General features: G+C 43.4%; 1 protein-coding gene across 1 annotated transcript in view; it reads left to right on the forward strand.

The window, feature by feature from the left end:
* SPATA6 (spermatogenesis associated 6) overlaps positions 1–16,869 on the forward strand; it is a 175,249-nt gene that overhangs the window by 42,104 nt on the left and 116,276 nt on the right. Inside the window, exon 5 of the mRNA XM_082266220.1 lies at positions 2,105–2,145. Within this exon, the coding sequence (XP_082122346.1) occupies positions 2,105–2,145 (41 nt within the window). The remainder of the gene's footprint in view (positions 1–2,104; positions 2,146–16,869) is intronic.

The following is a 16,869-nucleotide window of genomic DNA, read 5'->3' on the forward strand; positions in this document are numbered from 1 at the left end:
ATTTAGCTCATGTTTTAAATTATTGGCCAGGAACCGCTGATCGTCATGTGCTGGAGCCAGTGACAGCACAGCCGGGCGCGTGCGCCTTCTACTTGGAAATGAAGAATCTGGTATATATACAAGATTCTGCGCAGCTGGCCTGCACTGTAGCAGGAAAACTACAGTGCACAGTTGGCAAGTGGTTAAAGTTGAATTAAACCCATCGTTTTACCAGTTTCAAAAAACAGTTACATTCACAGCATGTGCCAGGAATATAACTGTCATTGGAATATAACTGTCACATTGGTTGTGCTCTCAAAGGAAATAGGGGTATCATTGTTACATCACAAAATAAATACGGTATTGAGAGCCGCATACTGCTCTGCCATAGATATCGGTACCATTGAATTAAATTATAAATGCTTATCTAGATGGTATATAACTCCAAGAATAGCACATGAATAGCAACCGGAAAAAACAGATCGATGTTGGAGAGGTTGTGGGGATAAGGAGACGATGTTCCACATTTGGTGGGATTGCCCCAAAATTTGAGAATATTGGTTGAAAGTTAGACAAAGGATCATTGAGATTACAGGAGTTGATGTCCTAGATGACCTCTGGCGGTGTCTATTTTATAGAACAAAAATACCATTGAAACAATACCAATCTATATTGGTCCCAATTTTATTGAATGCAGCTAAAGGAGTTATGCCAAAAAAATGTTTAGGGGTAAAAGAGCCCTACCCTGAAGGAATGGTGTAACAGAGTGGATTACATTTACAATATGGAGTATTTGCGCAGTAGGGAAGAGGAACAACCTAACAATCTATTCAGCCAAGCGCTCACTCCGAAGGGGAAGACCGGTGTGCTGCTTTCCTCAGGCGGGGAACTCCAACTGGGATACATAAGGAAAGAGAAGGAGGCGCAACACCTAGTGCATTACCCGTGGTCACCGTATAAAATGTTTTATTAAAATGTCAAATGCATACTCACAGACAGGAAGAAAGTAAAATCGCATTTTGAAGGGAGGGGAGCTTGACTCCCGAAACGCGTTAGCGGTCTCATTAAAGGACGTGTTCCATTCCATGTGTGGTGGAATCTTTTAATGCAACTTTACTTTCTTCCTGTCTGTGAGTATGCATTTAGCATTTTAATAAAACATTTTATACGGTGACCACGGGTAATGCACTAGGTGTTGTGCCTCTTTCTCTTTTCTTAAGAGGAACAACCTAAATATGTGTTGGGAAAATGGGAAGACTTTGATAAATGTAGTAAATATCTGGAAATCCTAATGGTAGACACATGATAGAAGCTAGAACTCGGTGAAGGTCTGAGAGTAAATTAGAGAATAACATCAAAATCGGGAATTTGATTGGTGGGTAGGAGGGGAGAGTGGGACCGGGTTAGAATGGGGGGAGTTGGGAGGAGGGTAATTGGGGATTAATTTGTGCTGTTAATATTATGTGAGATGTGTGCTTATGTCTCTCGTTTTTATTGTTAACATTACTTTACAAAATTAATAAAATATTGATATAAAAAGAAAAAAAAGGTTGTGCTCTCAACCAAACAGTCAAGCCATCAAATGGCTGATGTCATAACTGATCATATGTGCAGCATCATGGCAGTTGGACATCAAACACAGGCAAAAATGGCAGCTTCCTTGGCTGAAAACAAAAGGAGGGTTTAGTTCCACTTTAAATCCTTATAAAGGAGATTATTGTAATCACTAAACTTTATTCAGACTTTAAACCATACTTTTGGCACTTTTTCTCTACAAACCTCAGACTTCACCCTGGGAACTGTGTTAGGACCCATCGTAGTACAACTGGGCACTGATTCAGACAGCATTTTCCCATCAATTTTTAACACTGACCCACAGCAGAGTTCCATCACCTCACTTCTGCAATGGTGTATGTGAAATTTCCCCTCACTCCCTGTAAACCTCAAGGAAATCAAATCTTTGACAGCTGTGTGAGTAACAGATGTGCTCATTGGTAAATGGTAGATTTTTTCCTCCCTTCTGGTCTAACTCTAAGGTTACAGAAAATTAGAGGATCTCTTTATTATGTAGCATGTTTTATTTTTAGTTTTAGACAGAAGTAATATAAAGTTTTTATTTTTCCAGATCCCTCGGCACCGGACAGCTACAGACCCTTGCATCCCCGAGTAAGTATATGTGCAAATGCAATCAATGAGCGCACCTGTCTATTAAATGGAAATTACAGTCCATAAAGCATTACCAAGGTCATGGTCTCAAGGGGGTCTTGTTCTCCCCAATGGATTTTTATGAAAAATAGAACTTTAGGCGCACAGCTAAAGACACAGTTAAATTACATACCAATATGCATGCTTTTTGTACCTCCCAAAAGAGTTTTATGTCAGTTCAGGCAGTCATGTGGCTGCCACACTTCTGCCACACTGAATAGGCATACAAAAATGCCATATGGCAAAATTGGGCTCTCCTAGGAACACAAATAGGAAGATGAAAAGCTCAGCTAACAAATGCTATAACACCTATACAAATCACAAGACTTGCTGAACAGAGTTACCAATGAGCTGAGAAGTATTTTGATCCCAGAAATTGTTCCAACTGCCCTAAGTGATTCAAGAAGTTTAGGGCCATTGGTTCCCTGGTGTGTTTTGTATTGACTTCCTCTGGATCAAAACTACAACAGCTATGAGAAGATGATGAACTTCAGTCATTTTTTCAGCCTTTTTAATTGTGTATCTATATATAGAGTATAACAGTTTACTTGTGTATTTAAGCTTTTTGTTCAAATGCATGCTTTGCTGAAAATGTATTCTAAAAAGCGATTCTCCTCTTTAATGGGAAGAACAGCACTTTGCATTCCCCTACTGCAAGTGTTAAAGCTGAACTCAAGGCAGATTAAAAAAAAACATAAATTAATGCAGTTATGGATGCCTTACAAATATGAAACACATTTTTTAAACTTCATTAGTGTTTAAAGTAGTTATATTTGACTCGGTATACATTTTTTATTAATCCTCTAGATCAGGGGTGTCAAACTCCAAATTCATTGCGGGGCGCATCAGCATTATGATTGCCCTCAAAAGGGCCGGTTGTATCTGTAATACTAGATGTCCAGAGCATACCCTACACTTACATAAGAATGTCAAGAGCCTCTCCACCATCAGAAGTTGAGTCCCCCACCCTTCCTTACATCACAGTGCACCCCCCTTACCTTATGCTGCTGTTAGGATAAAGCTGGAGGCATTGCTGGAAAGCAGAAAGTACAGGAGGACCAGAGGAGGACTGGAGCTCTCCTGCCACTACAGGAGAGGTGTGAGGGCCACAAAAAATGGCCGGGAGGGCCAGATTCAGCCCACGGGCCTTGTGTTTGACACCTGTGCTCTAGATAGTAGCTTTAAAACTGGGAGAGGGAGGGGCAGCTCTGGCAGCCAGTTAGTTTGACAACAAACAAGTGGACAGTAGGGGATAGTAGAAGAAAGAAACTCAGCAGTCTCTTGTTGCTCCTTTATTGTTCACTCACAGACTAGTGCTACTAAACACAGGAGCCTGCAATTCACTATATCTGGTCTCCTACAGTACACATAACATGAAAAGTCAATTATTTTAGTATATTTTCTGCTAAATACCTTTTCTCATCAGCAGTTAGAGCAGCCTTGTGACTTCTATTAGTGTCTGGTTAAAACTTGCAGGAGGAGATTTTATTCTCCCACGATTGTCCTATGAGAATGTAGGACCCCTGACCTTCGTCTGGACAGTGCTGATTTGCCCTGTGCTGATCACATGCACCCTCCCAGGAAAAATAAACAAACTCTCTAGCAGTACACACCAAACTGAACATGTGCAGCTTGTCCCCTAGCTCTATAAATATCAGGAAACTGAGATGTAATATTTCCTCTTCCCCGATCCCCTCCCCATGACTTTACCATTGAGATCAACGGCACAACCATTGGTCCCTCCATACATGCCAAGGTGCTGGGTGAAATCCTAGACTCTGACTTCTCCTTCAGCCCCCACATCCAATCACTGGCTAAATCTTGCCGCCTTAACCTCAGCAACATAGTTACAAAGTTAGTCAGGTTGAAAAAAGACGCAAGTCCATCTAGCTCAATCAATAAAAAACAAAACACAACCATACAATCCCAATTACACAATCCTATACCCACAGTTGATCCAGAGGAAGGCAAAAAACCCCAGCAAAGCATGATCCAATTTGCTACAGCGGGGGAAAAAAATCCTTCCTGATCCCCCGATATTCCATCCAATATTCCCTGGATCAACTTTACCTATAAATATTAGTACTCAGTTATACCAGTTATATTATGTACACCTAGGAAAGAATCCAGGCCTTTTTTTAAAGTCATCTACTGAGCTGGCCAGAACCACCTCTGGAGGGAGTCTATTCCACATTTTCACAGCTCTTACGGTGAAAAAACCTTTACGTCTAGAGGAAAAGAGATTTTGTCTCCAAATACGGAAAGAGGTGGAGGTTCAAAGCCCTAATCTGTAGTAACAATGGTCCCAATAAACAGAGATAACAGTTGTGAATCTTTACATTTTTTATATTGACTGGCTCCCAGATTTCATTACAGAGCATATGTCAGCATTGAAGAACATTTGACCCTAGAAATAATACACCAATACCCAGTTCACATCCAGGGTATCTCAATACACAATCCCATAACAACCATACTTAGTGTCACCTATGCAAGACACTACCACTGCCACTAGCATCGTAATATATGAATTTATTCAGACACTGTAGACATTATTTGTCCATCTGCTCCAAACCTTCTCGAAACGTATTGGGTGTGCCCTTACTAGCATACAAGGCTTTATACAAGGGGAGAGCTTTAATGAGTGCCTTCCAGGCTCTAATAGCGGGAGGAGTAGACCAGGGGAGAACTATCACCTTTCTTAGCATAAAACGTGTCCATTTTTTGGTGGCCAAGGCATCAAGTCCAAGGAGACACACTTCAACAGCTGGTTTTACACAAAGCGTAGTGACCTCCTCTCTGCATTTAGCAACCTCCAGTCAAAACTCTTTTACAGTCGCACAGTCCCATAAAATGTGGAGGAAATCTGCCCTGGGTGAAGTGCACGACCAAAATCTGGGCGACTGGGTGGGAAATATCCTAGCCAGTCTGGCAGGAGTGAGATATATCCGATGTAGGAATTTGTATGGAATAAGATGATCTCTAGCTAATACTAATCTAGAGAAATGTATTTCCCAAAGATCATCCCAGGCATCTCCGTCTAGCTGAGGGAACACTGCCACCCAAAAACCCTATTAACATCAGTAAACAATTGCTTAAATATATTTTGGACAGGACCTTAGCTAAAGAGTCGTCTCTGAGTAAAGACTCTAATTCTCCTTTGATTAGAAGAGTAACAGTGCCAAATTGAGTAGTATAGGTGTGGCGAAGTTGTAGGTAACGAAACAAATATGTATTAGGCAATTGATGTTTAGCTTTCAAAATGTCAAACTGAAGAAGCATTCCATTGCACACAATAGCTCCAATTGTTTGGATACCAAATTTAGTCAATATAACAGGGTCAGGGTATGCAAAGACAATGTGGTTATTGGGGATTTTTCCACAATGGTGTATGGGGAGAGGTTACCTGACAATCTCTCAATTCAGCCTTGCTAGTCATAATCCATGCTCTAAAAGTTGCACCCATAGAGATAATAATGGGATATGGGGTCCTGCTTCCTCATAACAACAGATGTGTCAGTGCCTCCATAGGAATTTAGTTACACTTTAAAGTGTAACCAAAGGCAAATTTTTTTTTTTTATTTTGGATAGATAGAGAAAGGGAAGGTTATAACCCCTCTCATTTTTTCCCCTGTTTCCCATAGGGGGAGCTTTTACTTCACTTCCTGTCCCACAACCAAAACAGGAAGTTAGAGGAAAGAATTACATTTCTGGTGTCAACCCAAAATTTTGGATTTTCTTTTACTTTTGATGATAACTAACAGGGTCACAGACAGCAATAAAAACTGACAGGGGGTTCTAATCCCCCTCCACTTTATCCAAAACAAAAAAAAAAAAAAAAAGAGACTCTAATAGATAAGTGTGGGAAACCAAAAAAAACAAACATTTATACTCACCTAGATGGTTGCGGAATTGATCCAATGCTGCAGCTGTCCCCTGCTGACTCTACACAAGAACTGTGTGAACGTAAACTGCGTAAAGTTCTCTGTCCGCTATGAACACAGAGCAGTGCTTGTTTGTCACCGGCTCTCTGCTCTGCCCTTTCAGCGCTCACTGGAGTGCCAGACTGTGGAGAGGGCAGGAGCAGCTGGCTCAGGCTCTCAGCAAGTGAGCCAGCTACCAGTCAAGCATCTGGGTAGATCCCGACATTATTGTCGGGATCCCTGCAGAGCCTGGACCTGCTCTGTGACATCAGCCGGCTTTAGCCTGCTGTCAGCTGAATTTGGATCACCATAGTGCAGAACTAAGTGCATTCCTGTGATCCACGGATAAGTATGGCCTACAGAGCTTTGGCTTCACTTCTCTTTTGAATATATATTTTTGGCTATGCATCTTGTAGGCTTTGCTTGTTTTTTTTTTTTTTTTTCAGTTTTTTCTTTTTGAGTTGGATGTTACATTTTAGCTTGGAAAACACGGTAACACTTTCAGTGTCTCTGTGTAGTCCGTATACAGTCACATCTTACGAGTGATTTGTGATACCAATGCAGTACAAGCTACGTTCCCGTTAACTCCGCTCATTAACAAAAAGAGAATTTAGGATGCTGCCAATCTGCTGGACGTGCATTATTTCTCAGAGGAACTCATTCCATTTTCCACTGGCATCATCCATTATTTTGTAAAGTACCTAGTTATTGATTTTTGACTGGTCCCATACTTCATTGTGATGTTAGTTTAGTAGAAACAGCATTGGGCCACTTCTCACTTCTCTCTTCGACGACCCCCTATTCCTGCGTGTTCAAATTTTTCAGCAGGAAAATAAAAGATAAATAGAAGATTATTAATAGTGTTATTATTTTCGAAATAATAAAGCAGACTTTGCAGGAAATATAAGGTCTACTTCTTTTGCAGTGAATCCTCGCCTACAATTAGGAGTTTAAGAAATAAAAAGCAAGAATGCTCACTGTACATTATGGCTTCCAGTGAGCTTGCCTAGATGAGCGTAATATCACTGACCCTTCTCCAGGATCCTGGAAAGCTGAGGATGCCGAATCTTGCAGGAAATCTCCCCTGCACTGTGCTGGAGACACAACTCAAGAGATTTGGGATCTTTAGCTTTCCTAGTAGCCCAATAGAAGGTCCAGTGCCTACAGGAAGCCACGGTATATGGTGAGAAACCTCTACCTTTTTCAATGTTTAAATATGGACTTTGTATTTTTATGCAAGATTTGCTGTATACCTGTGTTCTGTGAATTAAATGATGCAAATCCTCAAACAATCCATGTTAATTCCAGGCTGTGAGGCAACAAAGCATGAAAAATGCCAAGGGGGGTGAATACTTTTGCAAGGCACTGTATATAAAAGTATTATGCTTGAAATACAAGTACAGATTATTCAGTAAACTAAACTTGCTTTTTAAAATTGTATTTTTTATTGCAAATGGAATAACACAGACTGTATATGTTAAAGCGTTTGTTACCCTAAAAAAAAAAAAAAGGATCATGTTTCTTTAACCACTTAAGCCCCGGAAGATTTTACCCCCTTCCTGACCAGGGGGTATTTTGCGATTCGGCACTGCGTGACTTTAACGGACAATTGCGCGGTCGTGCGACGCCGTACCTAAACGAATTTGATGTCCTTTTTTTCCCACAACAGAGCTTTCTTTTGGTGGTATTTGGTCACCTGTGCGATTTTTTGATCATGCGCTATAAACAAAAAAAGAGCGTCAATTTAGCAAAAATAACAATATTTTTCACATTTTTTTTTATATGAAATTCCCCCAAAAAAATGTAAAAATCAAAATTTTTTAACATTTTCGGCCAATTTATTTTATGCTACATATGTTTGGTAAAAAAAAATCGCAAAAAGCGTATTTTGATTGGTTTGCGCAAAAGTTATCGCGTTTACTAACAAAGGGAAAGATTTTTGTCATTTTTGTTGTTTTTTTTTTTTTTAACGCATAATGGCGGCGATCTGCGATTTCTTTTTTTTGCGAGACTGCGACATTGGGGCGGACAGATCGGACCCTTGACTGACATTTTTGACACTTTTGGGGTTACCAGTGACATTACTACAGTAATCAGTGCTATACATATGCACTGTTACTGTAAAATGACACTGGTAGTGAAGGGGTTAATTTTTTTTGAGAGGGAGGGGTGGTGTGTGTCCCTAGGGGCGTGATTATAACTGTGAATGGCTGTGGCTTGAGCTGTAGGAACAGTGATCAACGGTCCTACATAGTAGAACCGTATGATCACTGTTCTTACACAGGGGAGAATGACAGGTGGCTTGTTTATATCAGCCGCCTGCCTTTCTCCCGCTGTCACGGACGATCGTGAGTGCCCGGTGGACATCGGGTCCACCGGGCACACGCGCGGGGGCGTCCGTGACCGCGCAGGAGCGCGCCTCCGGCGGCACGCTCGCTCCTCAGAGCCTCACAGGCTAGTGACGTACCCATACGTCTCTTTGCCTGTGAGGGGCTGACCGCCGCAGTATATGTACTTGCGGCGGTCGGCAAGTGGTTAAAGCTTGAATAACAGCACAGTGCTTGTGCTGTGTCATTTGGCTCCTATCACCTGCAATACCTGGCTGATCCTGTCTGGTTCTGATACCCCCCCCCCCCCTCCTAAACTGATGACGGTTTATCATGACTGCTGAGCCCTGACACCATGGTCAATTTACATGCCTCCATCATCTGCAGCTCTCCTCTATGTCTCCAGTGTCCTCTCTGTGTCCATCAATGAACGAAAGAGAAATAAGGTATTTAGAAGATACATTTTACAAAACAGCATACATATCAACTGCCGGACTGGGTGATGAGCTGTATAATCTAGATCCAGTGGTCACCTCACTCTGGCCAGCGAGCGTGCACAGACCTAAGCTCCGTGCTAGGTCGACCGCGACATAGCCCCATTGGACGGGGGCTGGCCTGCGAGTTAACCTACCAGGGCCCCCCATCCTGCCTGGGGCTGTCCTTGAGGCCTAGGGATCCCTCCTGGGTCCCTGGGATCCTTGTGGTGCCGCCATTTTCTTGTAGCCTGTGCACTCAATACACAGCAGCCATGTTTGCGTAGTCCGGTGGCCATTTTGCGGTGGTTTGCTATTGAAAATAGCGGCTGCCATGTCAGTGGAGCCCTGTTGTCAGCGATGTTGGTGGTGGGAGCCCCTCCTTATCCCCTGGTGCTGACTCTTGGATCTTTTCACTTCTTGATCGCCTCACGTGGAGTGCAGATTATGCAGGGGCCTGTTTCTGCTGGGTGCTGGGTCTGGTGGGGTTCTCTCCCTCTCTGCTGAGGATCGCCTTGTACTTTGTGCCTGGCAACCGGGTGGTGCTGCCAGCACAGTGGGGGTTGCCACTTTGCAGTGTTTTAATCTTTTTGTGGGGTCCCCCTGGTGACTCATGGAGTCTTTGGAGCACATCTGGGGGGTGGGGGGAAGTCTTCGCTGGTTTCCGGACCCATGGACTAACCTGGTACAAGACAAGTGGGTCCACAAAGTCATTTGGTCGGCTACAAGATTGCGTTTCGCTCTTGTCCCCCCGGCAAGGTTCTTTCCTTCCAACTTGCGCCTGTCCCCGGATCGCATACAGGGTCTGTTTAGGGCGGTGCAAGACCTTTTATTTCAAAGAGTGATTGTCCCGGGTTCTGACTTAGGAACGTTTTCAGGGGTTTTACTCAAACCTGTTTACAGTCCCCAGGAAGGAAGGCAAGGTGTGTCAAATTCTGGACCTCAAGGCGTTGAACTGCTTTGTGCAGGTGCAGAAATTCAGAATGGAGTCCATTTGCACGGTGGTGGCTTCCCTGCATAAGGGGGATTTTCTTGCCTCCATCGACATCAAGGATGCTTACCTTCACATTCCAATATGTGTCGGTCTCCAACGCTTCCTTCGCTTTGCCGTGGGAGAGGAGCATTATCAGTTTGTGGCGTTACCCTTTGGTCTTGCCTCTGCTCCTCGGATCTTCACAAAAGTGTTAGCCCCTGTGTTAGCATTGTTACGCCAATAGGGGATCGCCATCCTGGGCTACTTGGATGACCTCCTTCTGCGAGCGGAGTCTCCTACTGCTCTGGTGGAAAACCTGGAAATCACCAAATGAGCTTGAGGGAGTTCCACTGAATTCTGAATTTTCAGAAGTCTGCTCTGGTTCCGTCCACAAAGCTGGACTATCTGGGTCTGACTCTGGACTCGGCCTTAGCCAGAGAGTTCCTTCCTCTGGACAAACTCCAGAAACTGCAAGCTGCAATTCGTATCTTGCTGTCCAACAGATGGTCTTCCCTCCGGACTTGCATGCGGGGGCTGGGACTGATGGTGTCTTCCTTCGAGGCGGTTCCGTTTGCACAGTGGGGGCTGGGACAGATGGTGTCTTCCTTCGAGGCGGTTCCGTTTGCACAGTTCCACACGGAACTCCGAGCGATCAGACTGTGTCTGGAACATTGGACGGATTGTCTTCAGGGATGTCCAGTGCGCATTCAATCGGACAATGCCACGGCCGTGGCGTATGTCAATCACCAGGGGGGTACAAGAAGTGTATATTAAAAAAGAATAGCGCGCAAATGCAAAAGAAATTACTACCAGATCTGAAGAGAGTCCATAAATAAAAATGGGGGTTTGGTCCCACCATATGGCCATATCGTGCTCAAGCCCACTACTGCGTCAAAGTACCCCATTATCAGTGGGTCCTACACTATCCATGAAAAAGAGATGAATCCAGCCTTTCTAACCCTTGGAGATAACACTCCTTGCTGGGGAAGATGTGCAAATGCACTACAGGGGACTCCTCCTATATCCACTTGATGGTGGACACTGATTGAGTACAGGTGTGTGTGGGGGGTGGGGAGGGCTGCTCAACCTCGATAGTCTGGTCAGACCGAATACATAATAAACAGGCAAAAAATTTGGGGGAGCATACCCATGTATTTCCAAAGCTGCTGCAGCTATGAACCAAAAGACATGTATATTAAAAAAGAATAGCGCGCAAATGCAAAAGAAATTACTACCAAATCTGAAGAGAGTCCATAAATAAAAATGGGGGTTTGGTCCCACCATATGGCCATATTGTGCTCAAGCCCACTACTGCGTCAAAGTACCCCATTATCAGTGGGTCCTACACTATCCATGAAAAAGAGATGAATCCAGCCTTTCTAACCACAAGAACAAGAAGTGTCCTGGCGGCTTTGGAGATAGCTGGCATTCTAAGGTGGGCAGAGCGGTTCGTTCCAGCCCTCTCCACCATACACATTCTCGGGGTGGAAAGCTGGCAGGCGGATTACCTCAGTCGGCAGGTGTTGGACCAAGGGGAGAGATACCTTCATCCGGAGGTGTTTCATCAGTTGTGTCCCCAGTAAGGCATCCCCGAGGTGGATCTGTTGGCTTCGAGGCTCAACAGAAAGGTGCAGAGGTTTGTGGCTCTGTCACGGGATCCTCTGGCGGACGCCACAGATGCGCTAGTGGCCCCGTGGGGTCAGTATCGTTTGATTTACGCCTTCCCTCCTCTCAAGCTTCTGCCAAGAATTCTACGCAGGATCGAGGCAGAAAGGATTCCGGTTATCTTAGTGGCCCCAGACTGGCTTTGCCGGGATTGGTACGCCGATCTGGTGCAGCTGGTCATGGACGTTCCTTGAATGCTTCCTATCAGGGAAGATCTGCTTTCCCAAGGACCAATCTTCCATTCTGCTTTACAGTTGCTGGCTTTGATGGCTTGGCTGTTGAACGCCACGTGCTGATAGATGAAGGTTTGTCTAAGTTGGTGATTTCAATGCTGTTAAAAGCTAGGAAATCTATGTCTAGGAAGATCTACCATCATACGTGGAAGACGTACATTGCATAGTGTTAGTCTCTTGGGGTTCATCCTCACTCTTTTTCGATGGCTCAGATCTTGACCTTCCTTCAGCGGGTGGTTGAGCAGAAACTGGCCTTGAGTACTATCAAGGGTCAGGTGTTGGTCTTAGTGGTCTTCTTTCAACGCCCCTTGGCTACATACTCCCTGGTGTGTACTTTCCTTCAGGGAGTTAGGCACTTGACCCCTCCAGTGTGGTCTCTGTTGCCGCCTTGGTACCTCAATTTGATGCTCTTAGTCCTCCAGAAGCCTCCTTTTGTGAATCTTCGGGAGATTTTCCTGCTTATACTGTCCCAGAAGGTGGCCTTTTTGGTGGCTTCCACCTTTGCACACAGGGTATCAGAATTGGCAGCGTTATATTGTCGTTCACCCTATTTGGGGGTTCACAGAAATAATGTGGTTCTTCGCCCCTGTCCGTCGTTCCTTCCTCAGGTTGTCTCTGATTTTCATTTGAATGAAGACATTGTGTTGCCTTCCCTGTGTCCCAGGCTAAAACATCTGAAGGAAATTGCTTTGCATGTCTTGGATGTGGTCGGGGCAATTAGGGTGTACCTGGCAGCTACGGGGTCTTTTAGGAAGTCAGACTCACTATTTGTGCTCACCAATGGGCCAAAGGGTTGTCTGCTTCCTCTGCGACCATTTCCAGATGGATCAGACAGACAGTGATTCAGGCCTATTCCATCAGGGGTCAGGTTCCTCCTTCCCCCTGTGAAGGCGCACTCTACTCGGGCACTCAGTGCCTCCTGGGCCTTCCGTCATCAGGCGTCAGTGATGCAGGTTTGCAAGGCGGCCACCTGGTCATCGGTGCACACTTTCATAAAGTTCTATAAAGTGGATTTGTTGGCATTTGCGGATGCTTCCTTTGGCCCCAAGGTTTAGCAGGCTGCTGTTTAGAGGACCTAATTCTCTTTGAGGATATATTGTTTTTTTTCAGGTGAGCTCCAGTTGTTTTGGTTGAGCTCCTGTTTACCTGGTTGGCTATAGTTAGCCTTGAGAGTTTCTTTTCGCTGTTCCCACCCCTCATGTTTAACACTGCTTTGGGACGTCCCAATAGTTAAGAAGATCAGGAGCTGTGTCTGTCAATAAACGAAAGAGAAAATGGGATTTTTGACTTACCGTAAATCGTAAAATCCATTTCTCTGATGTTCATTGACGGACACAGCACCCACCCCTCTGTGGAGTTGTAATTCTTATGACACTGCTTGTAATTGAGTACCTATAGCAGAGAGAGGGAGTATACCTTCTGGGACTGCCCATAGGCGTAGCCAGACTTTTTTTCTGCCTAGTGTCCTACTCCTGTACGGGGGCAGTATAACCCAATAGTTAAGAAGATCACGAGCTGTGTCCGTCAATGAGCATCAGAGAAATTGATTTTACGGTAAGTCAGAAATCCCATTTTTTGCTTGCACATGTTTGGATGATTGAAATCAACAAAGCTTAAACACATTCACTAAACTGGGAAAAATTAGTACAAACGGAACTTGCAAAGTACACAGGTTATTTCCTTTTAGTACATTTTGGAAGATTTTGGAGCTGACATAAAATATTCAGAGAAATCTGGAAATTTCACAGTGAGTATAGCTAATCCATCAAAAATGTAACCGATTAAGGACTGCGCCAGGTACATATACTGCGACAGGATGGCCCTTAAGCGCAAAATCACATATCTATATGCGATGAAGATCTTCGCCTCTTGGGTGCACATGCAATGGCCGCCGGCACCCGCCGATCCTTCAGAGGAGAGGCAAAACGGCAGTCTGCCTATGTAAACAAAGGCAGACCGCCATTCTGTGAGGGAGGAAAATGGAGATCTTGTGTTTCTGCTAAGCAGAAACACAGATCTGTTTTCCTCTAGTCACAGCATTCCCCCCACAGTTAGAAAGCACTTCCTGGGAGCACACTTAACCCTTTGATCGCCCTTGATGTGTAATGGTTTGCGAACCTCAATTAGGTTCAAAATAGATTTCTTGCTGCTGGATCTGATTAGATAGGTAATTAGAGTGCATGCACGAGGATATCACAGACTGACACACATTGTTCAGGTAAATGATACTTCCTATTTATTCCCAATGGACAGCGTATTAAATAGTCAGTAGGCGGTGTCATATGTTAGTACGTCCTAAGCATAATATTAGCATAATACTGATTATTTGCAGCTTTCTGATTAGTCATGTCCATTATAAGGTGGTCCCCTTCGAGTTTATGAATGTTATCTTCTCTTGAAGGCACTGTGCCAAGGCTCCATCTTTTCCTCACATTCCATTGTTGGTGGTGGAGGTATCTAGTAACGGCCATTTTGAGTAAGGAAGACAGGAAAAAAATATGTACATGTACAGAAAAATACACATAGAAAAATAGACATTTTGTTTAATTCACAAGTGTTCATCACATTCCTTCAAAGATGTTAACCCCTTCCCTGCCATTGTCATTTATACAGTGATGGTCTTTTTTTTTTTTTTAGCACTGATCACTGTATTGGTGTCGCTGGTCCCCAAAAAGTGTCACTTCGTCTTAGATTTGTTCGCCAGAATGTCGCAGTCCCGCTAAAAATAGCTGATTGCTGCCGTTAGTAGTAAAAACAATAAAAAGTCCATAAATCTATCCTAAAGTTTGTAGATGCTATAACTTTTGCGCAAACCAATCAATGTATGCTTATTGGGATTTTATTTTTTTTTTACCAAAAACATGTAGCAGAATACATAATTGCCCACATTTATGAAGAAATTAGATTTTTTTACTTTTTTTATTGGGTGTGTTTTATAGCAGATAGTACCAAATATATATATTTTTTTCGAAATTGTCGCTCTTTAGTTATTTTTTTGCGCAAAAAATAAAAACTGCAGAGGTGATCAAATAGCACCAAAATAAATCTCTGTGCGGGTGCACGGACTAAAGTCAGGCTGGCAGATAATTGAGGCCGCGGCTTTGCGGCCTGCTGGAGCAGGATATACACTTTATTCTGCAAACCAGTGCCTTCATCTGTTGGGCGGTGCTGTGATGAGCACAGCTTGCAATTACTGCCCACCCACCTCTGACATCATCTTCCTTGTTTGACAGCTGGGGTTGAGGTTGTGGGCTTGATCGGTCACCCTTTCCCTACTGCTGGAGAGTAGAAGGCCTATCACTGCCACATGCCAGTGCCGCCTATCAGTGCCACCTCCTCTATGCGCACCAGTGCCACCTATCAGTTATACCTCATCAGTGCTCATCAGAGCCACCTATCAGTGAGCATCATCTCAGTCCCATCAGTGAACTGCTTAGGCACAAATGATGTTTCTTTATTTTCCGGATTATCAAATTTAAAACTATCATGTATGATTCAAATCATGAAAAACCTGTTTTTGCTGGAATCTAGAAATCAACAGATTTTACACATCCTGCAGCGATACAAACCTTGTGACAGAGCACCTTCTGATAGATATGTTAGAGGTGCCACAGGTGGTGTCTTCCTGGAAAGGTCAATTAAGTCCTGCGGGTTCTTTTCTATTAAAAGTTGACGAAGGCCTACTACATTGGCTATCTCTAGGTCCTATTTATTGCAGGTACTTTTATAGCGCTGCCAATTTATACAGCACTTCATATATACTATTGTGTGTGTGTGTGTATGTATGTATGTATGTATATATATATATATATATATATATATATATATATATATATATATATATATATATATATATATGTGTACATTTTACATCAGTCCCTGCCCTCAAGGAGCTTACAATCTAAGGTCCCTAACACACATTCATACATACACATACTAGGGCCACTTTAGACAGGAGCCAATCAAACTTCTATTATGTCTTTGGAGTGTGGGAGGAAACTGGAATAACCAGGAAACCAAGACAGGCACAGGGAGAACATGCAAAATCCATGCAGCTAATGCTGTGTTTGGGATTTGAAGTGCTAACTAATTATTATCAAGGGTTGATCACAAATGCTCCCAGTGTGACTAGTATGTAGTTCTTATATGGGTATAATTATCACCTTGTTTACACTATACCAGGCATTTTACACCAGCGTGTTGTTAATTAGGATATATCTGAAGGTGGTGGCTAGTGCTAAAATTCATCAAAAGCAAACCGAGAAGAGGCGGTAACGAACAGCGTCGGCGGGGGACTCCAGAAGAGGAAGTATGGGACCACTCTGTGCAATACTATTGCACAGAGCAGGTAAGTGTAATATGCTTATTATTTTAATTTTAAAAATAACTTAAACACTTTAAAGCTGAATTCCAGAGATGACACTTTTTTTACTTTGTTACACATGTACAGCTTGGATTATTGTAAGTATACATGTGCCATTCCTATGGGACCCCCCTACTACAGTGCCTAGTATAATGATTTCCAGCTTCCACAGGGATCCCACATACATACTTGCATTGGTTCAAGTAGGACCAATCTTACTATGTAAAAATTGCCATACAAAGAATTCAGTTTTTTGACTTTCAAAATGCAATTTATTAAAAAGAAACACATACAGTCAATTACTGCAACACATGATAATTAAACGGAACAGGATAATACACTATGTACAAGAAAATAAAGACAGTGTTGATATCCATCAAGAAGATAAGCAGGTACCAATGGAGTCATATTACATTAAACCCAAGGGACTCCTTCCGAGAGAACAGAAAAGGTTGGAGAACATAATTTACATCTCAATGCCCCCCGAAAGAGGAGCATAGCATCATACTCTCGTGGAGGGTCAAAAAGAGGAATACCCACCCCCCATATGCCCCACAAAGGTGTATGCCCTCCTAAGAAGGGGTGCATCTACGACTGACCAGTGCGTGTACGGGAGTCCTCCATCCATCGGCTCCAAACCCTTCAAATTTTTTGGTGCAACCTCTGTGAAGGTATATCAAACGTTTATATGGAAGGGTAGAATTGACCTCGGCCATCCAATGATGGAG

Source organism: Pelophylax lessonae (assembly GCF_965119305.1).
Source record: "Pelophylax lessonae genome assembly, chromosome: 8".
In the NCBI taxonomy this organism is placed as follows: domain Eukaryota; kingdom Metazoa; phylum Chordata; class Amphibia; order Anura; family Ranidae; genus Pelophylax; species Pelophylax lessonae.